Below are 24,470 nucleotides of genomic sequence, written 5' to 3' on the forward strand. Positions count from 1 at the left end.
AACTTTGAGTTTGGGCTCTAAGTCTTATTCATTATATGAAATAAGAATCGGTGCACTACATTATATAAACTATTTTTATATTTATCAGGGTTTGGTTTTTTTCCCTCAGTCAGATATCTCTGCCTCAGTCTACAGTATTTAGAAAATTACCTGGGTAGAAGATATATGCTGAATAAAAAGGACCTTCCCACAAGGCTTATGGCTTAAGGGTCCTCTCAGCTCTTAAAGTTACTTCACAGAGCAGATAATGATCTTCTCAAAGTCATGGAAAATATGTGGCTTTTGTGCAAAACTGAATTTTAGACTAATATAACAGTTTCTTAAGCAGTCATCTTTCTGCTTGAATATAAAAATACATTCAGAAAAATATATATAACAATAGAAATATATTCCTGCAGGAAAAAAAAAAAAATCCCAGTGCTAGAAGAACAGAAAATATCTGTATTGGACAAAAATAATTCAAAAGAGAAGCCTTCAATTTATACCAATAATATATCAGATTTGTTTGGATTTTTGCTTTTCTGAATCTGAAATGAGCAACTAATATCTTTTAGATATGTTAATTGAAATAATTTTAAAATTATTTTGAAATAATGTTAAAAATAAATTATTTGGTGTGACTTTTATATCAATTGGTAACCCATGATTTGAGTGGCAGTCTGACTAATCAGGAAAACAGCATGAACAAATGGTAAGTAAATAGAAATCAAAACACATCAAGAAATAAATGTCTGAAAAAAAGACCCAGGAATGCTCTAGGGAATTCTCTGACTTCAAATCTGTGCAAATACAGATTGAACTTAAGATGTGTTGTTATTGGCTAAACAATTTTTAATGAAATATAGAGACCTATGTGCTCTTAAATGGATAATTTATGTGCAATGTTATTGTCTCACAAGGTTTAATTAAATGTTTGCCTTGTGGCTAATCAGCTACAATTAATAAATGAAGCCTATATTCATGTCACTGATAGGGAATGTTAAAATGGCCTCCATTGTAATTTCAGTATCTCTTTTGTGTCTGGTTAATAACAACAATCTAATGTATGAGAAACTTACACAAAATAATTTGGTAGGGACACTATGACAAAGTTCCAATAGTATAATGCATAGGCTTATCACAATGCCTAATTTCAAGTTTGGAGGTAAGTACCCAGCAGTACTGGATGTAGAAGTGTATGCTTACAAAGTGCTTTTCACCCCCAAAGTTTCCAAAATCCAATTGAAATACTCTACCAAAAAAGGAGCAACATTTCTTAGCCTTATGGATCGAAGAGAGTTTACACAGTGGAACATAAACATCCATTAATCACCAGACCTACTGAACCCAAAGGATTTGAACTGTCTCTGGCATGACACACCTAAGTGTTGCCTTAGACTATGTAAGAACAACACATTATTTTCCTAGACGTGACCTTTCCATGCTTTTTCACTCCTGCTACTTTAAGTTATAAACCTCTATAGGTAAGCCTTTAAAATATAGGTGAGCTTCTGCTAGCTACTCTCCCATCTGAACGTATCCTATAAATCATGGGCTAACAGAGAACAGGCCATAGGCAATGCTGGCTGTCACTGACAATGTTCCAGAAGTCATCTAGACAGATAATTTTAGATCTGCCAACCTCAAAAGACACCTGTTGTCCATAGTTATCATGTTCTTATTTGTTACTTATCATTTACACTGCATTAGTGCACACAGATCTCAGGGCTGGGCTCCATCACAAAAAGGGATGTGTAAATAATTGCTGGTGCATGTATCAGTGTTTTAGATGAGATGTAATCAATGGGTGTAACCAGAACTAGAAAATTATAATGAAAGAAGAGTTTAATAGAAATTAAGAGTAAAAAATCTTCAGGGACCAAGTGTAATCTTCAAGGTTCAGCTTATTGGGGAAAAAAACAATTTTTCTGCCAGCTGAATATGATCATCTCTTGCTGTAAGTCTTATTATCTCAAAGATTTTTTTTCACCAATTTAAGCATAATTTATTATACAAGGAACAGAACTGTACAGGATAATTCTACCATCATCACTTAAGTCATTCATTTTGATTGCACCTCCTCTGATTTAGTTAGATTCTCATTCAGCCACAAGCCATACCATGTGCGGAATCATGAAATTCACTCAGAGGAGACTGAAAGACTGTAAATACTGCTGTCTTCCATTAGGATAAAGAAAGGCATAATTAATTGCTGTACAGTAAGAATATTGGCTGCATATTTTGTCTCAGGAAATGAAAACTCATTTAAGAATAACTTATTTCTCTTGGGGTTGTAAAGACATCTTTATCTGTACATCACTATTCTTTTACCCAGGCTTCCATTTATTACAGAATGAAGACTAGACAAATTATTGTATTAGAACTCTTTATCTCAGTTGTCCATGGAACAGCTTGTCCCAACATACACCAGAATAAACAGATAATAACAGACTGAATACTGAAAATACAATAGAGTTTTCTAAATGTGATTACAGTGGTTTTTCTCTCAGTTACTAGTATCAGTTCTACACATAAAACGTTTTTTTAAATGCTCTATAGGATAAACATTCATAACCTAATTCTGATTACAGTTTCCCATTCAATCATGAAGGAGACCTTCAAACTCACTTGCCTGAGGCACTGAGAAGCTCCAGGTCTTTGACGCTCATGAAAGGAAGATAACAATCACTCTTCAGGGGAGAGAGATTTTTATTATACATACCCCGTGGGTTTTTTTTATCCTTTATCAAACTGCACCTTTGTGGGCCTTTAATTTCTTAATGGGTTGTTTATCCTTTCCCCCATAATTCATGATGAAAAGCTAGATGTCACAGAGATATTGTTATAGTGATGAAAAAGTTGTACTGATGAGCTGAGTCAGTGATGTAGTTTGATTAACTTTTTATATAAATCTTTCTAGACAGCTTTCAAAAGAAGGCCAAACAAGTCAGTTGACAATGTTACAAATGTTCAAGTAGGTGAAAATCCACCTGATGTAGATCTATAAAAATACCTGAAATAAGTAAACAGAACCAGGAAGAGATATTGATGGCATAAATTTCATTTTATTATAACATATAAAGTGCATGCTGGAGCACTTTTGTCTGTAATGCATGTAGAATATAGGGCTTACAATAGCATGATATATAAAGACTTAAAAGCAAGACTTTTGGAAAGCTGTATTACTTGTAATTCCAATATTCATAACTAAGTTTATTAGGTGCTCTCAGGCGAACACCAAGAAAATCTTTGTACAGTGATTGCTACCTGGTAGCATACTCAGTGTTGTCCCTCTCTAGTTCCCTGGTTTTGTGTTTTTAACAATTTGGCCTTTTCTCCTTTTTTTTTTATTCATACTTTTCATCATGATATTTTAGTTTTCACCAAGACTCTCCCCCTTTCCTCCCTTCTAAAACGAAGGAATGGGAACACTTCAGGTTCACAGCTTTTTTGTGTAGTGGACAGGTAGATAAGTAATAGGAAAATCAGAATTACCAGGGATCAAAGATGGACAGGTAGGCAGGAATCAAAACACTTATCTTCTAAATGAGCAGTATTCAGGAGTATCCAGATATGTCCTGGTGAGTTTTGGGCATTGCCACATTTAAGCACGGCAATTCCTTTTCCATGTAACCATTAAAGGTGCACAAACATATTTCCTAAGGGTACCAGCTACTCATAATGATCAATACATCGCATCAGTATAATACATTTTTTGCCTCTCTAGGTTACATTTTTGAATATGCCAATGTATGAAATCAATTTTTTTTTTCAAACAAATTGATTTTTCACACAATTTAATTTTTCAGTTTTTACAAAGAGCATTACAATATTGTCATTCCTTGGACATTATCATTGCTTAAAGAATTGGGAGAAAACCTACTCTAATGATAGGAACAAAAAAGTGCTAGCAACTGAATTTTTTTTCCATGGACAGCATCCTTCCCCTTCAGGACTTGCAGGCCAAACATTTCTAGGCAAATTAAATTGGTGCTGGAACACAACATTATAATAGGAGTTGGTTTCATCCTTAACCACAGAAAGGCTACTGCCTCTTCATATTACTATGGAGATGTAGACTGCCTTTGATTCTCTGCTAAAGAGTGTTCTCTCTAACTTACATATTGTTTGGCATGCAGGATCCTTTGAACACATCTCCATAAAAAAAAAAAATCTTACTTTGCTTCCAAGTCAAATGAATTATATATGTTTAACACACGAGATGTAGCTGTGGCATAAATGTCTGCTTGTGAAGTCCAGATATCATTCCAGAATATTAAGAGCAATCTTAAATCTGCTGGTTTATCTTTTTGGTTTTTGCAAGTTTTCTTTGTAAGTTTATGTACAGGATACAAATATTTATGTCAGTGAAGTGTTTAATCCAAAAAGCCAAATAATAGTAAAAATAGTAAAAAGTCAAATGCTTTATTGAAGTTTCATTAAATTACATCAATAAGCAAAACTTGCAGCCTCATTAAGACAGCAAAGTCTGATTGCCAGGCTCTATTTTTCTGCCAGAATATATAGATTTTTTAGCAGAAGCCCACGGTAATTGGAAATATCTTTCTTCTTTTAAATTACTTGTTAACTGAGTTAACAGTGTTGTCTATTCCATATTTTGCCTGATCAATGTAACACTGGTAAATTATTATTTTATGGCTTTAAGGTATTAGAACAATACTAGCTTCATCCTCCTTTAAAAAGTCTTAGTGTTTCAAAAACTTCTGAATATGAACATTGAGAGACATGTTAATTCCAAAAGCTTTAATGGCAGTTTTCTTTCAGTAACTGAACCACTCTCTCTCATCTTTGAATAGCAAACAACTCTTCGACACTAACAGCATAATTACATCAGCTGTCATCTCCCCAAAAGACAGAACAAATATGAATATCTTGAGCATTTGAAGTTTGTCATTGATTAAGGTTTAAGATCTCATCTTCAGGTCTTAATAGGGTATTCTTGCTATTCAGATTATTTCCTGTATTTTATACTTGCAAAACCCCTCCAGTTTCCTCATTCTAACTCAGTTGACCATATTTATATTTCCCTCATAACCTTTTACTTGCCACAGCAATTTTCTACAATTCCTACCTTTCAGTGTACATGAATGTCTCCACATTCTTCCTCCAGTTTTGCAGATGTTTGCCTTGTAAACCACCCTGGCTTTTCAGCAAACATATTCCTTAGCTGTGCCATTCTGGATGAGTGGATATCTGTTCTACCACCCATAAACCACTTCCAATTACTATTCTCCCACTTCAGATTAAATTTCTTCTCCCGACAGACTTACCTTATAAAAGTATTCATCTTTATACAATCAGCACTTCCAAAGGATTAAGTATATATATATTATTGGCTTGGACTTAATTCTATTTGCACATATCAAATGTGATCAAATCATTATCAGTTATACCTAAGCTATGGCTAATTTTTAGTTCTGTGATCAATTCCTTTTCATCTGACAAGATGAGGTCTAATATAGAATTCCTCTATGTTGGATGCAACATTTTTTGAGTCAGGAAATTGACATTTTAAATATTTTGAAATTCCAAGTACATTTTAACACTGGCAGCATGAGACCTTCAGCATATGTCACTCAGACTGAAATTCACTCAGTACAGCAGTACTTTCCCTATGCGTTGTATGTGGGTAAGGCATAGGTCATGCTGTTCTCTAGTGTGATTTGATATCAGCTAAGTACCCTGTCAGCTTCTGACTTATCCACTAGAACATTGACCCATAAACATTCAAGATCCTTTGTTTCCAATTGCCATCAACTCAGAAACAGGTAATGCCATTTTTTAAGTGCTTTCTGTCCACTTGATCCTTCCAAAATAGATTATAGCAATTGATTCTGACATTCCTGTTTTCCAAACAGTTGTAGCAATAAAAACTAGGTCAAATCTGTGCTAAAAAAATGATCTGCTGGTGTCAAGTTTCCAACACGAAAAGAAAAGTCACTGAAAAATCTCTGCTCTTTATATTCTATAACATCCCAGTTGGGTTTCTCTTACAGTTTTCATTTGCACTTAACAGAAGCTCATTGATTCCTTCTCAATGTTTCCATTTCTGACCAGCCCCCAGACACCCAAGCGGGCTAGCCCTTTAGAATAATTCCTTTGTGAGAGTAAATTAAGCAGCAAACTCTCCTCAACAGAAAGTGAGGATATTTTCCACAAACCAAATGCCTTCACGTTGTCACTCACTCAGAGATTCATTCTAATGTTTTTTCTACTTGGTCTTCCCCCTTGCTCAGAAGTCCTGAAGGACATCAGGGGGGTTCACAGGTCCTGGAAGGATGGAAGGAAACAAAGGTGATTCAGGGACTGAAACATTGGTCTTACAAGTAAAGCCTGAGGGAGCTGGACCTGTTCAGTCTTGAGACAACCGGGACCTCATGAAGGTCTGTCAGTATCTGTAGGAGGGATGTCAATAGGATGGATCCAGGCTCTGCTTGGTGGTGCTGAGCAATAGGACAGGAGGCAATGGCAGAAACTGATGCACAGCAATTTCCACCTGAATATGAGGAAGAACTTCTTTACTGTGCAGCGACCACACACTGAAACAGATAGTCCAGAGAGATTGTGGCCTCCCTCACTGAGATAGATATTCATGGACCATAGGCACAATCCTGTGCCATGTGCTCTGGGACAACTCAGCTTAAGCAGGGAGGTTGGACCAGATGACCCACTGTGGTCCCTTCCAACCCTACCCATTCTGTGATTCTGTGAAAGAAGAAAACCTGCTCACTGCAGGTACCCATTTATCATGAGAGATTGTCCACACTTCCTAAGGTGTCCCTACCATCCTGGCTCTTTGCCTGACAGCTTCAGAAACTCATTCAGCATTGAGAGACGCTCCCGTTTGAGGCAGCTCGTTCGGAGCTCCTGAAAAGCACACCAATACTTCGGGCCGTGACGATTTCCCACAGTCCCCGTATCCCCCAGGGTCTAACCCGGCCTCGGCACCTCCCCAAGCCCGCCGGGGAGGGCTGGGACGGTCCCTGAGGGTTCCGGGAGCCCGGCCCTCAGCGCCGCCCGGCCCCAGCGCCGCCCGCGCCCGTCGCCATGGCAAGGCGGCGGCGTCCCGTGAGGGGCCGGGCCGGCGGAGAGCTCGTCGTGTGGCTGCGCCATGGGCCCAGGTCTGTGCCCCGGGGAACTGCAGCTGGTGGGGCTGATTTTATCCGTACCGGAGCCGAGGGTCAGGGTGTGTAGCGGGACAGGTGAAGTGTCCCTGGGCGGTGGTTGGTGACAGCCAGGCAGCAGCGGAGGGCGGCTGTAATTCCCAGAGCCGCAGGGACGGAGGGCATTGAGGATAAGGGTCAGGCTGGGGCCGTGACCTCGTCCAGGTCACTTGGAACAAAGAGCATCTATCACGCTGGCTGTAGATTTCAACATTTTATTGTTAGTTTCTATTTTTTTATTTACTCCCTTACTTTCAGTGTAATAAAGCAGCGTGGCAGTCTGTCCTGTCACATTCTGATGTCCTTTTATCTTACGAGTTGCCAAGTAGCAGCAGATATGGCCACAAAGACAGCCGTGTGTTGTATCCATCCCTGCTTCCTCACCTCCTTCCCTCCCTGGGAAATCCTCAGCCTCCAGTTAATACCTCAGAAAATGTGTAGGAAGAGGCAGCCAACAGGTTTCCCAAAAGGTGCTGGGAAAGGCACCATTGCTATTAGCTGGTGTTTTACCCTCGCCTTCAGCGCACCTTGGAGCACTCACAGTCCGTGGGGAGAGTCTCTCCATTATGGGACTAAGTGAAGCACTTCTTTAGAAACAAACTGCACCACCTCATCTTTCGCTGAATTCTGTGGGTGTGTGGTTAAGTAAATGAGAAGTGGCTTGGACTTGATAATAAAGAAGCAAGATGTAAAGTGATCTTTAAATGACCAGCAGTGAAATTTACACGACTGGAATAGCATTGGTTTCAGAAGGATGTGTTGCTGGTGTCTTCTGTCATGTGTCTGTGGTTGTAATTTACCTGTAAGCATCAGTTGCCTTGGAAATGAGGGAAAGACACCCTCCATTTCACTCTGAAAACAATCTCCCACATCTAAAGTAAAAGTTCAACTGGCATTCTTATGAAGCAGTTTGGGTTTTCATTTTTTTTCCTCTCCCAAGCTTTGAGTTTGAAATAGGAGCCAGGGTTGTATTTTAGTCCTTGTGAGGCAGAAACATGCTAAGAAAAATGTCTGCATATTTGCCTTGATGTGAGATGTGTATGCCTGATACCCTCTTTTCCCATAGACTTGATTTCTGTGGATTGGGAACGTGGGGCATGTGAGCCAGCAAGGAGTTGTGTGCTCCAGCCAGGTGCTTTGTGGCAGTCCCCAAATCAATAGCTTTCCATGGCTGCAATGGCTATATGGGGGCTATGGCTATATGGGAGCAGCTCCTTTCAGCTGCTTCTCCTTTTCTGCCCCATAGCTGCAGTCAGCCCCCCTGCCTTGCCAAATTCATCAGCCTCCACTAAGGCAAGGCTATGTTCATTTTCCAACTTGATACCTCACAACAAAGAAGCTTGTAGAAAGCTTTGCATCTTCTCTGAGCTTCAGTATTGCTGTTTCAAAGTTTAATTACTATTTCTCACATAGCATCTTCCGAAAAAGGGGTTTTCCTTTGTATATAGTTTTTGTATACAAACCTGTCATTCTCTGTGAGAAGTGGTGGTGGCTCTTTTATAGTGGTGAATTACCCATATGTTTTTTGTTCTATTGATTTTTTATTTTCTAGGACACACATATGTTAAATTTTGCTGCCTGTAATTGCAGACCAGTTAATGTATAAATAATACCTCTTTTCTTTCTGTAAAAAATGTTATCATTAGTATGAGGCCCCAGAAAAATTACTTAGGAGAAATATCCTATCCTGTCATCTTTTCAAACTATAATTCTCCTTATTACTCAGTTCTAAGTAACACAATTTAAAAAATTACATCACTATAACCACAGCAAAATACTGCATCAATGAAATGGTTTTTGATCCCAGAAAGGCTAATATATAAAATATCTACTAGTCTGGTGCTGATCATTCAGTAACAAATTGATTCATATCTAATACTTGTTTCCCAAAAAATAAATTTCATTTCACTAAATGTAGCAAATAGTTAAATTCTTTGCCCCCCTTTTATTATATTCTGTTTTTCCATCCCTATTAAAAGTTTATGCCTTCAGGCCTACCAGCAGGGCATGCAATACCTACATTAAACCAAATTTAAAAGTAAGGGTGCTCCTGCTGCTAACGTCCTCAGATCACAGACATGCAAAATGAAGGAACTGGCAGCTGAAACTTTAATGGTAGGAAGTGTAGACTGAATACTTGGGGAAAAAACACAGTAGCTCTATATGACAAAAAAGTCCTATTAGCATTTATGTACTTCAAAATGACATGCTAGATGATTCTAAATAACTGTGGGGCTTTTGGCTTTTGTTTTAAGTAAAGCCCTATGTTGTAAGTATAGCAGGACTTACATTTTTTTCCTTCAAAAGCTTGTTTCTATTTTGATTATGTAGAATTTTGAACATTAACACAGTGCCTGTTGATGCTCTGCATCCTATTTGTCCACATTGTGTATTAACTTAAAATATTATCAATACTTGGACCTAGATAGCTTGAAAAAGCACAGGGAATCCCATGCAGGTATGGTTCCTGAATCAGCTGTCCCTATGGAAATCAAAAGCACCTCAGTGAAAGAGAGAAATCCCTGGAAAGTTAATTAATGACCATTCCTTTGTGTTACGTCCTACTGAAGCAATGCTGCGATTTGTGTGGAACAGGAGTTAGGCTTTAAAGCACTGGAAATAACAGAGAGTGGGCTGGGAAGCAGCACAAGAAGGAAAAGAAGCTACATTGCTGTGAAGGGATTATTTCAAGGAACATTGATTTTATTTGTTTGTTTTAGTTAAACTGAACGTGTTGCCTCAAGCAGTCCTCCAAAGCCCAGGGGAACATCCCAAGTTTATAGAGCAGCCTCTTTGCCCCCCATTAGAGTTTGCAAGGTAGGTACCTCTTCTCTTTCAAAGCTGTGAACAGTTTCAATCAGCTGTGCCAGGGTGACAGATTATGTTTGCTCTTTCACAATATTTAAAACTACAAACATCATAGGCAAGGAAATTCTCTCTTGGGAAAGTTCCACAATTAAAATAGAACAAAAAAGAAGGTGTCCATTTGATTAAAAAGCATTTCTTGTTAATATCTGAGTGATTTAAAATTAAATAGGAGCCAACTTACAGGTGAAGTAGACTCTTTCTGTACACTTTATGAAGTACTGTGAGTCATTACTGAAACACTAGAGAAATAAGGATAAAGAAGCTTGGAAAAGGCAAGTGACAACCTCTGGAACAAAAGAAACAGTGTCTTTTAGCAAATGCCATCCTCATCTCAATTCTGTAAAAAGAAACTGTCTGTTCTAAGTCACAGTCTCTTTTCTTCACATTGATTAATTAATTAATTAATTTTAATGTTTTTAATTCTCATTGCATATAGGAAGCTATAATGATTTTCTTGAGTTGATGGAATTTCCTACTGTATTTTTTCCTCAGTATAACCTGCCCATCTTCTCTGTGTTATTGCTACACTAGCATCATTGATAATAACAGTGTAAGATGAGTATTTGTTATTTCTATTAAGCTCAACCCTTTATGACCATGTCTGTAGTTGCATCAGCCTAATACAGGTCATTACAGAACTTATGTAAAAAGTTTTTGCTTATGTTTCTTTTTCCCCTTGGCTGTAGTTTTCTTTAAGTTTGAGGGTATTACCAATCAGAAGTCAGAAATTCATACTTGGCTATAAGGCTGGTGGCATTTAAAATTTTATGTGATTTCTAAGACTTTTGCCTCTGATTCTTTAAAAAAATTATTTATTAAGATACCTTTGTAAAGACAATGGAAAGGCATCAGGCTTTCTTTTGTTTCATTTTGAGATGCCTTTTAACTGCAGTTAAAAAGTGTGGATTAAATTGCAGCAAGCTGATAGTGATTTGCCTGTTGTAGTTCACTGTTTCAGTTTGGGGGTTTTGACTTTCTCTCCCTACTTCCAAAGATTTCCTAAATTTTGATTATTCTGGTGTGAAAATTTTAAATTGAATATGCTTTGGTGTTGATTATAAGTGAATTTTCATGGCAATATCCATAAGGTGTACATTTAGCCAGATCAGCAGCAACTCCTACAGATTGTGTTAAGTGCAGCCTCAAAGCACAAGCCTCCGCTGGTGCCACTCAGCAGCAGCAAATTCTGGAACAAATTTAAAGGCACTATTTGTGAGGGAAGTTTTCACTGTTACATTTTTTTAAATACAGATATGTCAAAATATCTCTGCTTTGCTTAGCTATTTTGTTTTCATTTAAATGAACTTGGTGAAGTGTCTTTGGTATTCTTAGAGCAATAAGGAGCATGACACTTATATTAGCTAACATTATGAAAAGAGTTTATTCTCATCACTGTATTGAAAGACAGAAGTGTAATACAGACATAGAAAGAGCAAAGTAATGGATTTATGTGGAACACTAATGCTGAATTTCTTTTATCTTTGAGTGATTAACCAGACAATCTTTGTGCTCTTTCTCAGAAGAATAAATTCACATTACTTTTAGAAAGATAACATCCTCTTCAGCTGGGATATCAGATTCTATTTACATACACCTTATGGTCAGTAAGTGCATAATAAATTTTCCAGGTATATTGTGTGTTTCACAGTGGAGATGCAAAGATATGGTGGCTGAAGTGAAAGGTGAATGGTGGACAGTTCAAATTTTAAACCTACATCCATGCATCCTGAAATTTGCTCTTTATTTTAATGACCTACAAATTATCCCCTCAGTGGAGCAGCTTTTGCACTATGCTGCTCAAACTGTGGAAAGCCAGGAGCAGTTTTAAAAGATTGCATTGCACCAAGGAAAACATTTTGAGTTGGATTTGGCAATTCTTTTCTTGATTTGCCTTTGTTTTTAATTTTGAAGAAGCTAAATATGAAATAGATTGGACCATTCTGGTCCAACAACACGAAAATGTAACGGTTCTGATTTAGGAAACAGTTTAAATATGGATAGCTTAATCAATTATTACTGATTTAGCTAATACACAATTTCTTCTAGTTTAGACAGAAATAGCAGATAACCAGATCCCTGAAAGCTAATATCACCTCTGTTTTCTTTCAGGAATAAAGATTTGAACTAGCTACAGACCAAAAAATTAAAAAGATATTTGTATGTGCTTACAGAATGTCTGATATATTACTTTGTCAATATTTCATTGTTCAGCTCTACTTGGCAATGATAATATATTATACATGCTGCAGAAGTCTATGTAAGCACCTTACAGTATTTCTTTTAATTTTTTTCATTTAAATTTAGGATTCATTTGATCAAAGACAAAGATGCCATAGATGATTATTTGGCGAAGAATATCAAAGGGGTGTCAAAACAAGAAGCTGCTGCGTAAGTTGGCTTTTTCAAGGCATTTTAACATCTATAAGTTTATTGTTTCCTTTGTTTCTAGTCATCATAGTAATTTAAATTTAAAGTTCCCTAGGCCCTACCCTTTTTAGTGGAACTTGGCATTTAAAAATTGAAGTTGATATTAAATAATGATGTTTCATTTCTCCTGATGTTAAATATATCAAAGCATTTATTGCCTTGGTTTTACTAATTTTTATGTTTACCAATTAGATCAGATTTGTAACATTATTGTTAAGGTTGTGTCAATAATTATTATATTATGCTGCCTTTTTTTTTTTCTTTCTCCTTCTCCTTTTTTTCTGAGCCTTTGTGAAATATCTCCTTTGGGGTGGGAGCTTAGTGTACCGACATACACGTTCTTGTAATTTTGAATGACTATTTAGCCAAGCCCAAGTGCTGACTTCTGTGGTAAAGCATTTAATACCCCATTAGTTATTTAAAAACCCACTGAATGAAAGAAATCTAGATAACTTTTGATTTCTTACAGCTGAGGTATTTACATTTAGAAGTTACAAGAGACTATGACTGACTTACTCTTCTGGAGTCTTTTAACAGATCTGGGGTTCAGCACCATCAAAATTAATGAAAGAATTCTAACAAACTGGGTTGCTGGTTGCTTAAGTGAGCTGATTTATTTATTTCAATATTTAAATAATAAAAAGATGCATATACAAGGGCTCTAGGCACCTTAACAATGAATATTGCAAGATCACCCTTGCAGCATAAAAACATTCTATCAGTCAGACAGGAATTCCACCAGCTAGTTTCTTGGAAAACATGCTTTTTTTTCTCCTTCCTAGTCTAAGAATGTGCCTGCAAACCTTCCCTAAAAACTTCCACGTTGAAATCTAGAAAATTCCTAGAAGGATCAGCTGTCAGGGAGCAAGCACAGAACTAAGCACCTTTCCCTTACTGTCCCTCTGGTTCCATGCCAGCTGTGGAACTGGCTACTCTGCTCATTACATTCCAACAATTGTCACAGGCTGAGCTGCCTTCCCAGGGAACTCTTTCAGTCCTCAGCCCCAGTGGATTTCCACGCACCATGCCGGGGACACAAGTGTTCCTTCTAAGGTGATTACACAGGAAATCACTATTTTAGGAGGGCCTTGGGGCTTCAAAGTGCCGTTTACAAACAAACAAGAAAACACAGTGCAAAAAATCCTCCTAAATGATGTTTTTATATCCAAACCCCGAGTCTGAATGTTGTGGAAAAGGAAACCAGCGAGGACATCCACAATGAAGTAAGAATTTTATCATCTGTTTTGCCATACCTACACAAAGTGGAGTTCCCTTACAGTTTTGTAAGAGTTCCAAAGGTAGCAAAGCCTCTTAGAAGATTAAACTGAAATATCAAATGTATTCTGCTTTATTTATATGGAGATTTTTAAAGTACCTACTTTAAAAAGTTACATTCATGTTCTGTGAATTTAATACTTCTTGGAATTTTAGCTTTTGATAATAAATTAGCAGTTACAAAATTTCTGTCTGTATATATAATTTACTAGTGCTATTTCGTAACCTTGATAAAATCATTTGAGAGCAAACAAAACGAAACAATCTTACTGTACAGTTGTATTAGTACTATGCTAATCTAATTAGAAAAAACAAAAAGCATAAAATGTAATCTAAAACCAATTTATTAACTAAGGTAATGCCATGTCTGTAAATGATCTTCCTGAAATCAGTGTAATGCTTGGTATGTCTCAGCAGGCAACGGGTGTTATTATTTTAAAAATGAGAGATGGCTTGTAATATGCTGCATAGTTTTTCAATATTGTTTCCATTCCAGAGGCAGATTATTAAACTTCTTGATAGAGGGATTGAATTGCCTTCCTCTGACATATAAATATCTGTACTTTTGTTTAATATGGAGGTTAACTTAATATGCCAGTGGTTATTTCATCAAGAAAAATTCTTGTAGCCACATTCCTGCTTAATATTAAACACCGATTTTTTTTAAAGTGTACATTAGGCAAACAACAAATTTATTATCTTCTAAATAAAGGAGTGTATAGGTGGTATCACATTTATGAAAAAAAAAATTCTTTAAAATTTTTTCCCTTAAATTCTGTCCTTCACAATATTCCTTAAAATTGAGATGAACTATTGAAGGAAAAAGATTGCAGTTATTCTTGTATTGTAAAATATTTTCCTGTGTTTCAGACTTCAGCAAAAGAGAATACCCTTAATTGTATTCATCATATAATCTTGTTTTTTCCTGTGAAAAAATGATTTTATTTTTTTTTTTAATAATTTTTTGTCCCAAGTTGATAAGCTAGATCATGGAGGAAAAAATAGTGCTTAAGAAAGGTAGTACTTTAATTATATTAAAACAGGATATTGCTTTGTTTTTTCATTGATTTTGTTTTGCTTCCTTCTCAAAGACTTTAACTTGAAATAAGAAGTGAATGTGGTGCAAGGATCTGGAAATGGAAAAAAAGTAGAAGTTCATTAATGCAGAATGTGAGTGCTTTCTTGCCACAGAATCAGGCTTTTATATGAGGAGGTTGGCTGACTCCCATGGCCTTCAGTGTGCTTTCCTTGATACTTTCTGTTCTTAGTCCCGAATCACCAAGTCATTAAAAGCTCAAAATCAGATTGCAGTAAAAATTAAAAATAGTTCATATGACTGAACGAAGAGTCAAGAAGTTCACGATGAACTGTGAAGTAAAGCATTTTTCAACAAGAGATTGATTCCAGGATTGACTCTTCAAATTATTTTAGAGCCTAAAATGGGCTAGAATTTGATATTGTCGTTCTTGTTTCCTGATCTTTTTTGTCAGGGCCAGAAAGATCAAGTAACAGTTCTCTCCGCTCCATAAAAATGAAGACTATTATTTGAGATCCTCCTCAAAAGAGGACCACGTCACCAAGAAAGAGTTGAAGACTAGAAAGAGAAGCTTTGAAATGTATTTGATGAGAGGAATAGCTTTGCTTAGCTGTAAACCAAAAAAATAATTACATTAGTGATGTTACTACATGTATTTTAAATACATTTGAGTTGAATGATGAAGTTCTACTGTCCTCAAGACTCTAGTGATCAAATGAAATCCAAATTATTATACAGAGATGGTAAAGGCTTACCTAGGTATGCAAAAAAATTGTATTTGTGTTTTGTGTCTCGTGTGTGGTGGAACAGCATATTATGGAAAGCTTGCTTGATAAATCTATGCCAGTAAAGACAGGCTCTAAGATTACTTTTTCAGGCAGGAGACAACATTCTCTTACATGCATTCTGTCAGATGTTTTTGAGATAGAGTGGGCTGTTCTGCTTAGAATTCTCCAATGGCTGGCCCACTTTAGGATTAGCTGAAACAGAAAAAGGCAAAAGCTTTAATTCTCAAGTGTGCTGTGTCCCCTACAGCAGTTGTTGGCCATCTCTGTCAATACTGGGAAGGTGGATCATTAAACTACTTTTCAGATTGTTGACTGCAAAATGGAACATAAAATTTCTGCTCTAGCAGCGATGAACAACAAATGTAGTGAAGTATAACTTCTGTAAACTCCCTGCAAGAAGAGCGGAGTGGCTTTCACCCAAGTTTAACTAATCCAGGTTAATAACCCCAGCTGTGTGATTAGTTGAGCCCCATCTTTCAGGATCCAGGCAAGTGCTTTAGAATAAGGTGAATCATACTTTTGAAGAACCAGTTTCCCTCCATCCCTTCTAGATAGATCATAGGGTGACGAGCTCAGATGTAGACATAATTTAGCACTCTATCCCACACTGCAGAACTATGGAATTTTGAAAGCTGTAAAAAGGCTGAGGGTAAAGACTGGTTCCTGAGATACCATCTTTACAGGAGGCTGTCAACTGTACAACAGAAGTGACCTGGCATCCATTTTAAAACTTCTGTTGGTGCCGTCTGATACAAGAGTATTTTTCCGTATTTCAGTCAGAAACAAATTATTTACTAGCCTCCCCAAGTTTCTCCTCTTTTCAGTATCAGCATCAGCTAGGTAGATTTAAGGGAAAATGATGTAGGAAAACTTATGAGAGATTAAGTATTAGAGGAGTTTGTGGAAATAAATTATTTCTTTCCTACATCCATACATCTTCTGCCAGTGATCTCTGAATATTCAGCCCTATCTGTCCTCCAGGACTAAAGAGGGAGAAACTTCCTCACCTGACTAGAGGCCAGGATGATCTGGAGAGTTCACTGAGGGAGAAAAGTGGGATTTGTGAGCTGATGGAGAGAAGACCTAGTTTAAGGTTTGCTTTGTGTTTTCATCATAGCCATGATGGACTAGATTTTTCTTGTCCTTTGTTTGTAAGTTATTTAAATAATGAGAGTTTCAGTACTCAGTTTCTGATTTATTTGCTTCTTTATCTGTCTGTATTCTGTTTTTTTTTGCTTTGAAAGACCAGTGCTTTAAGGAAGTGGAACTCAAATATCTGACTGGGGATTTGATTAACCCACACTTTTAGTATCTGTCACCTCTACCACAAAAATTAGTTAGGTGACTTCTTAGGCTACTCAAAAAATAGATGGGGACCTTTTTTTCACTGACATCATATTGACATGTTTTCTTTTTCACTACCTGAATTTTTTACTGTGGCTTCCCAATTTGAAGTGGTTTCATTTAGGCATGGGGATTTTGTGTTGTAGGGTGGATTTGACCATTTTTTACAATTTCTGTTAATAAGAGGCTCTCGAGGGACAGAAGAGGGGCACTACCAAGAAAATGGGTAAGGAAAAATACCTTGTTGGTATGGAATTAAGGCAAGGAAGGAGGAGGTGCATTCTATTACTAGCAAGCTTGCAAAAGGCAATTTGGGATGCAGACAGATAATGTGTAGATGCAGATTCTGCTTTTCCCTTGAGTGCACAGTATTTGGTTCCAGTGATGCACTGCTGTGAGCTGCCTCCATTTCTTCTGTGTACAACGCTGTGGAGACAGAAGAAGGGAGGCAAGCTCAAGGACATAGCAGTAAACAGAGAAAGAAGTAAACTTCTTTCCCTTTCATATTCAGTCCTAGGAAGACTTTGCTGTTCTTCCTGATGTCAGTCTTTGGACAGGACCTGTGAGCACCTTATGGCCCTCTTTGCTCACATTACTCTGGTTGAAAACTAGTGGAAAGTTGTGTAAATTCATTTGCATTTTATGAGGGTATTTCTTCACTTTTAGATACTAAAAACTATGGAAGAGGGTAAATCAGAACCAAAGAAATGTATCCTTTCATGGTAAAAGAAATTTTAAATTAAGGCACTCTGTCCCAAACTCCCTGCTGGTTGTGGAAAGGGAGATGGCACAAGTCACTTAGTGAGCTAGATGATAAATTTTAAATTCCTTTCACAATATTATTTAAATATGTATTTTTTTGCAGTCTGAATAATTCCTAACAATCTCGCTTGCCATGACCAGGATTCAATGTTTATTAAACAACTTTCAAAAAGAGATTTTAGAACTTAGAGGCACACATTCTTTTTGGTCAAATGAATGATCTATGTGAATTTTGGGGCTGATAAGCATATTATTTAGTGTAATTAGGCAGCGATCTGAAGAACAGAACTGTGTAGGAAGCGAATGGTTTGCCTTTCTTGAAGAAACTTCTCTGTGCATTTGTGTAATGTGAAAGATTTTTCTTGAAAAGGTTAAAAAAAGTTCTAATCAACTTCTGTACATTATGTAGAACTTCATTTTCTAAACTCTGCAAAAGAAAGTTTCATATTTAATGGGAAATCATGAATTATTCCATTTATTATCTACTTCCTCCTTTCAAAGACATGATCTGGATAAAAGGCGGGGTGAATAATTTCAAAAAATACAATACATTTTTAATGGGAAGGTGCAAACTACAGATTCTCATGACTATTAGCAAGTATAGAGGAAACAGAATTTTACTTGCAAAAACTCATCAAACTCTTGCAAAGATAAAATACATGACATACTTTAATAAAGAAGAACACAGTGAGCTGAAGTTTTTCTTTTTTATGTAACTTGTTGTTTTTACTAAGTTTGGTCTTACGGTTTTTTAGTGCTTTCATTTCACAATAGTTTAACAATATTTACTACTGAAGATAATGTACAAGCAGTACACAGCTGACTTCTATGTTTAAAACACTCCATAAAGGTGAAGCATCTCTAGCACAGAAAAAGAGGCTGAGATAAAAAAAGATTGTCTAATCTGCCTTGGTACAGTCATGACTTCCTAATAATTTTCACAGTAAATCCTGCATTGTGTAAAATCCTAGCTTTTCCTTTCTGCTCAAACTCTGTGTGGTCTATTTGTCCTTATCCTACTGAGTAAATTCAGCTGGGGACTTGAATAAGAGATCTCCTAAACAAAAGCAAAAATACTGTGGGAATTGTTCATATCAATCCTGCAATAAATGCAGAGCCTTGTATAGGGTTTTATGATATATCATAACAGCAGCTCAAAAGCTTACAGAAAGTAGACAATTATGTTTATCTGTCTTGCACCCAGAAAGAAACTTGCAGAGAAATTTAACATGTAAAAGAAACTTGCAGAAAAATTTAACAACTGCTTTGATATCATGCAAGTCAAATGGAAAGTATTCCAAACTCACATGTTTCTAGCTCTCAGTCCATCAGGTCAGCTCTCACATAAAAGAGGGAAGTTAAGAAATACTTCTTTTTGATAACTAGTAGTCCATAAAATAAGGTTGGAATTACTTTTGGTTAAGGAACATTATTAATTTAAAAAGAAAAGCTGAAAGATTAATCACGATAATGTTTTTTCTGATTATGCTGGAAATAATCACAGGTGTGTGTACTTTTGTAAGATGAACAATTTTATAAGGGTAGAACATTTATCTTTATTTTTAGTGTTTTCTTAGCATTTATGTTTAATGACATTAGAATGTTTTAAAAGTTAATTGCTAAATTTATATTTCCATTTTCTGGGTTAATGAGGATTCTTAATTATTACAGTGCTTACATTCATTTTAAAATACATTTTCTGTGTCACCCTTTGATGTTTATAATTGATTAATTTTTCATTTTATGTAGCTTTGAACAAAAGGAAGTGAGTTCAATATATGTGTTCTTTGTGGGATCCTACTGGCAGGGTGTGCATCCCCCTTTGATTGCATGATTTAGGTTAAAGTGTGGTTTGACAACAACCCAGTGACTGAGGCAGCAGATGAAAAACACTGCATTGCTAAAGCTGAAAGTTCTTTTACATATACATATATATTGTATAAAGTACCTACATCTCTTTTATATATATATATATGTGCTTTATTTTCATCTTTCTATTAATAGTTCTGGATACATAGCTCCACAAAGCTTTTCTTCTTTAAAAAATCTATATTGTTACAGGCCAATTCCAACTGACATTTTTCCCTCCCACAATGTGTACAAATTGTTGTGCAATTTCATTTAATTAATAATTAGAATAGGGAATCCTTTTTATAAAGTTTGGGGGTTTGTGGATTTTATTCTTATTTTGTAATAGGTTATTAGCTGTTTCAAGCTTGTAATTTGGAATTAAAAAGCAGGCTCCCCCACCCCAATTTAATTTAACACTCAGCCTTAGTAGTAAAATATTCTGAAGTGTAAGCTAACTGTCTATTACTGCTTAATGGCATTTACTGTACTGTCATATCTTTTTTTAATGAGATTACTATAGTCTACAATTTAACATATTACCATCCAGTAAATATTTCATTAAAAGAAAAGTATTTAAATGGACAGTCTTTAAAGCAGGATTAAAGAGGCTGTGCCCTGATGCAGTTAAATAGCTTTGTATCAGTAGCAGTACGTGGTACTGAAATGTGCTGAGTGCCTGGACCATCCAAGGGCTTAACTTACCAAAATACTCATGTGGATAAATTTTCACAGAGACCTGGGATAGCACAGGACTTGGATGTATTTTTAAGTTAGCTGTGTGCCTACCTTTGGTGGGTTCCAGCCCAGGGATGTGGCAGTGTAGACATCAGCAGTGTGAGTACAGGGGTTGACACCACTGGAACCTGGGTGCTAAGGGCAAATCCTCACCTTCCATATTTGCCAAGTGTTTGCATGAGCATTTTTGGCATTCAACAATTCCCTGCACAAACTTTAACTCGTTCTGGGTGTGAGTCACCAATGGTGTTGAAAAACTGTTCTTGTTTTTTGGCTGTCCAGCTATAATTAAATAATAATTCCTCTTTCAATTTTTAGGCAGAGCAGCCTGAACTTATAAATTCTTACAGCATATTTTGCTTTTTTGTGTTTTATGTAGTATATTTGTTTTTACTTAATGCATATATTTTTCAAATTTTTGGGAGGAAATTTTGATATTCCTGTGTTTATGATGTGGTTTTTTGCATCTCGGTTAAGCAAAAAGTAGCTAAGTATTCACATACTTTATGCACTTTGAATTTTCTTGTAGAATCATAGACAGGAAATGGGGAAGTAAAATAAATTTGTTTAAATAAACTTAAGCAAAAATATCTTTATTATTTTTTCATAATTTTGTGATGCTTATCTAAGACATTTTATATCAGTCATTGGCTTGCCAACTGCAGAAGGAAATCCCAAGTGAACGAAACCTATTTGAATACAGTTTTTAAACATTATAATAATTGGTAGAGTAATTATTTTACACTGGGAGTACATTTTAATATTTTATATACTATAGTTGTTTAATCCATGCCATTTTGTACTTTACAAAATGGGATTGCTACAGTAGAGTACAACTACTCGTATTGTAATCAGCAATCAGGAATTAGCTGGGAGTACTAATTAAGCCTTACAAAATCTAAATATATGAAACCTAATATTATATTTACATATTTATATATATAAATATATCTGCCATCTGAAAATAGTAGTCTTCTGGACTTATTTTGCATGCCTGTAATTGACCACATCAGACAGGAGGCATGGAGAATTAAGCTTCTGATAAATGATTCTGTTATGTTATACTGACTATTTTGATTATTTCTAACACCACTTCCTGCCTCTTGGCCTCTTAATCTCCTTTTTCTGTCTTCTCTTTCAGTATAAAGGGTAGAATGCAAATAGCCTTATTGTGGAGGGTTTTAAGTTGAAGGGAATGTTGCATGGTGCTGTGCTCATCTCCCAGCATTGCTTAAGGGTCTTGTAAAATTGCAATACCTTAGTATAGGAAAGTCCTTGAGACTGGAACAACAATGTAATTTCATTAATCTCACTGAACACTTACTATTTATTATTCTCGGACTGGTAAAGACAGTTTAGAATCCGGTTACCATGATTTCTCAGCATGACTCTAGATTGTTTTGTAATAGCAATGATAATGCAAAAAGAAATTCATATAAGAAAATTACATAAGTAGCTGTATAGCTTTGGAAAAAATTAAAATGTCTGTAGCTATATCTGGGTACACTTAAATTAAGCAGAATGTTAACAACAGCAGTGTCTTTTTAAGTTCACAGATCCATGTTCAAGAAGTAGCTCCTTCCACCTGTGTGATATTATATGGCACAAAATTGTCCCCTGTGCCAAGGTGCCACTAAAATGGCACTTTTGGTTATTTATTTCACTTTTGGTTATTTATTTTATTTATTTTATTTATTTGGTGCTGAAAACTCTTGTGACATGCAACCCTCATCATGACAGAGACTCTGAGAAGCTCACAGAATTTTTCAGCACTTTCTGATGGAGCAGTGCATTGGAGTAACTGCTGGTGTAGGACCAGATCCACCTGGAGCTCCCTGCCCAGCCTGTGTAAATAAACATAAAACAACACCACGGGGTAGCAGCAACAGCTGAAATGAGTACACAGGCAGAGGATCAGGGGATTCTTAGCGTCAGCTGGCTTTGTGGTGAGTGTTGAGGTTCTCATCTGTTGAGTTTCGTGGATGAAAAAACCCAAACCAATTCTGCTTTAAATTAAAATCAGATTAATTGGTATCTTTCTTTTAACCATAAATACATAAATACATAGCGCCAAATTTAATTTAAAAATAGTTTGCTTTAAAAAAATGCATCTGAAACCTTTTTCTTTGGCGCGATCTCATGATCGCCCTAGGGGTGGAAGGCCTTTAGGTTTGGAGTCACATCACATTCGGTTTTAAAATGAGACCTCGCAGAGCTGTCTGCTCGCTCTGCTCCGACACGTTCCACGGCTCGCAGGCACCCGGGCGAGCCAAGCGAGCGCCTCGGTGGCCCTGTGCCCTGTGCCCTGTGCCGGGCCAATGCCTTTGTTCTGCGCCGGGATCCGCGCATCCTGCCTGCAGTTTCCCACATTTCCAGTAGATGCCCCCAGAGACCATTAAACCCCGGGAACGGCTCCGCTCCGAGCAAAGCAAAGGGCGGTCAGTCTTCCCTCTTTTCGCTCCTGCAGGTAACGTAATTGTTCAAGGGAAACCTCAAGTCGGCGCGGACGAATGCAAGAAAACAAAGTCGTTTGTTTAACAATAAATCGTAATATATCAGGTAGCAAGGGTCAAAAGTGTTTAGTGTAAGGTATTAATGTAGAAACATACTACACTAATGCTAACAGTGGGATTTTATAAAATAAATCACAGAATCACAGAATATCCTGAGTTGGAAGGAATCTTAGGTATCTTATTTGATATTGATATTAGAAATCAAGTAATCTTTAGTTATCTAAAACATGAGTTGTTCTGCTTAACCTCAGATTTTACATGCTGCAGGACAGAAAAAGCAGGATGGAAAGTGTTTGGAGATTGAGGATTTATAGTTTATTTCAAGGTATAATGAAGAGTTTACTGCTCTCACCTACACCATGCCTCTGTTCAAAAGAAGTGTTTGATGGGGGAAAAAAAGGACCCTGGAATTTTCATCTGGAAACACTTTGATAACTGTAACTATTTTAGATTTCATTGCAGCGTCAGGCTCTTTTAGGTGATACAAATACCATTTATCCCCATAATATCATTAATCTCTTGCCCAATTTTATTGTTTGTATGTGGTCAGTCACTCATGGCTTATATATTACAGAAACTTGAGGAAAAAATAGTAGTATTATTGTGTGCTTTGTGCATTGTCACTGGTATTACATTTATTTTTATGCCACTAAATTTGAAGGGTTTTACAGTAGATAGCTTCATTGCTTGTGTGCCAAAATCAGTCTTCTTTGCCTCAGAAAAAATGTGCTCTGCACAGTAGTATTACCTCAGCATTATTTTAATTTCTTAATTAGTTAGGATGGGATTTATTAAAACACTCTTGACTCTGTTTTTTTAAAAATGACATGGTTTACTGTATGCTTTGTTTTCCTCTACTGGTTTGCTAATAATGATTTCTTATGGGGAAAACGTGCTTTGGCTTGAAGTAAAATACATCTGTCTATAGAAAATAAAATGTTACATGCACACAGTTTTTTTATTTGTATGAATATTGGTTCTGTGCTCAGTAAGTGTGCAGTGCATGTTAAAAATTACCTGAAGGATATTTTGGGTAGTGACTCCTGAGATCTTTTATCACCACTTCCTTGTTTACCATTACAAATAAACAGGCATGTGTGTGCCTGCTATGCAGAGTGTTATTCCACTTCTCTGAGTTATATTACAGTAGGATTCAGTCCTCGGCCTTTGGAAGTTGGGAGAAATTTTTTACCTGTGCTCTTCAGAGTTGTTTTTGGGTTTTTTTTATTGCATAGAATTTTCAAACAGGAACGAAAAAGGTACTCCATATAAAAAAATAGGGAATACATTGCATGGTATTAGCATAGTATCTTTACAGTATTTTGAGGCAATATACTGTACATTTGGTATATGTCAAATATAGCATACTCTAGCAAATTAAGATTTAAATGTTTAAACATATTTCTCATATACTTTTATAAGATAAATGTTGCAAATTTTTATGGAATAGAATAGAATAGAATAGAATAGAATAGAATAGAATAGAATAGAATAGAATAGAATATGTGTGAGCAATGTGTGATTTTCTATCTCAAAAACCATCTATTATATGTTAAACACAAATTCAATATTGTCTGGTCTAAATTGTGTCAGGATTATTTAATATTTTTATTCTCAGTTCTGCAACTGAAATGCGAAAAATACATGTGGAGGATTAATGTGCATCTGTGTAGTAAGAGATTTCATTTTAATTATGTCTATTATGAAA

The 24,470-nt window shown here is 36.3% G+C and overlaps 1 protein-coding gene across 1 annotated transcript in view; it reads left to right on the top strand.

Annotated features, from left to right (window-relative positions):
- Positions 1-7,111: 7,111 nt before the first annotated feature.
- Positions 7,112-24,470, top strand: part of TTC29 (tetratricopeptide repeat domain 29) — a 115,326-nt gene continuing 97,967 nt past the window's right edge. Inside the window, exons 1-3 of the mRNA XM_058838830.1 lie at positions 7,112-7,223; positions 9,884-9,980; positions 12,336-12,419. Coding sequence (XP_058694813.1) covers positions 7,112-7,223; positions 9,884-9,980; positions 12,336-12,419 — 293 coding nt within the window. The remainder of the gene's footprint in view (positions 7,224-9,883; positions 9,981-12,335; positions 12,420-24,470) is intronic.

The sequence above is a fragment of the Poecile atricapillus genome, chromosome 4 (assembly GCF_030490865.1).
Source record: "Poecile atricapillus isolate bPoeAtr1 chromosome 4, bPoeAtr1.hap1, whole genome shotgun sequence".
NCBI lineage: Eukaryota > Metazoa > Chordata > Aves > Passeriformes > Paridae > Poecile > Poecile atricapillus.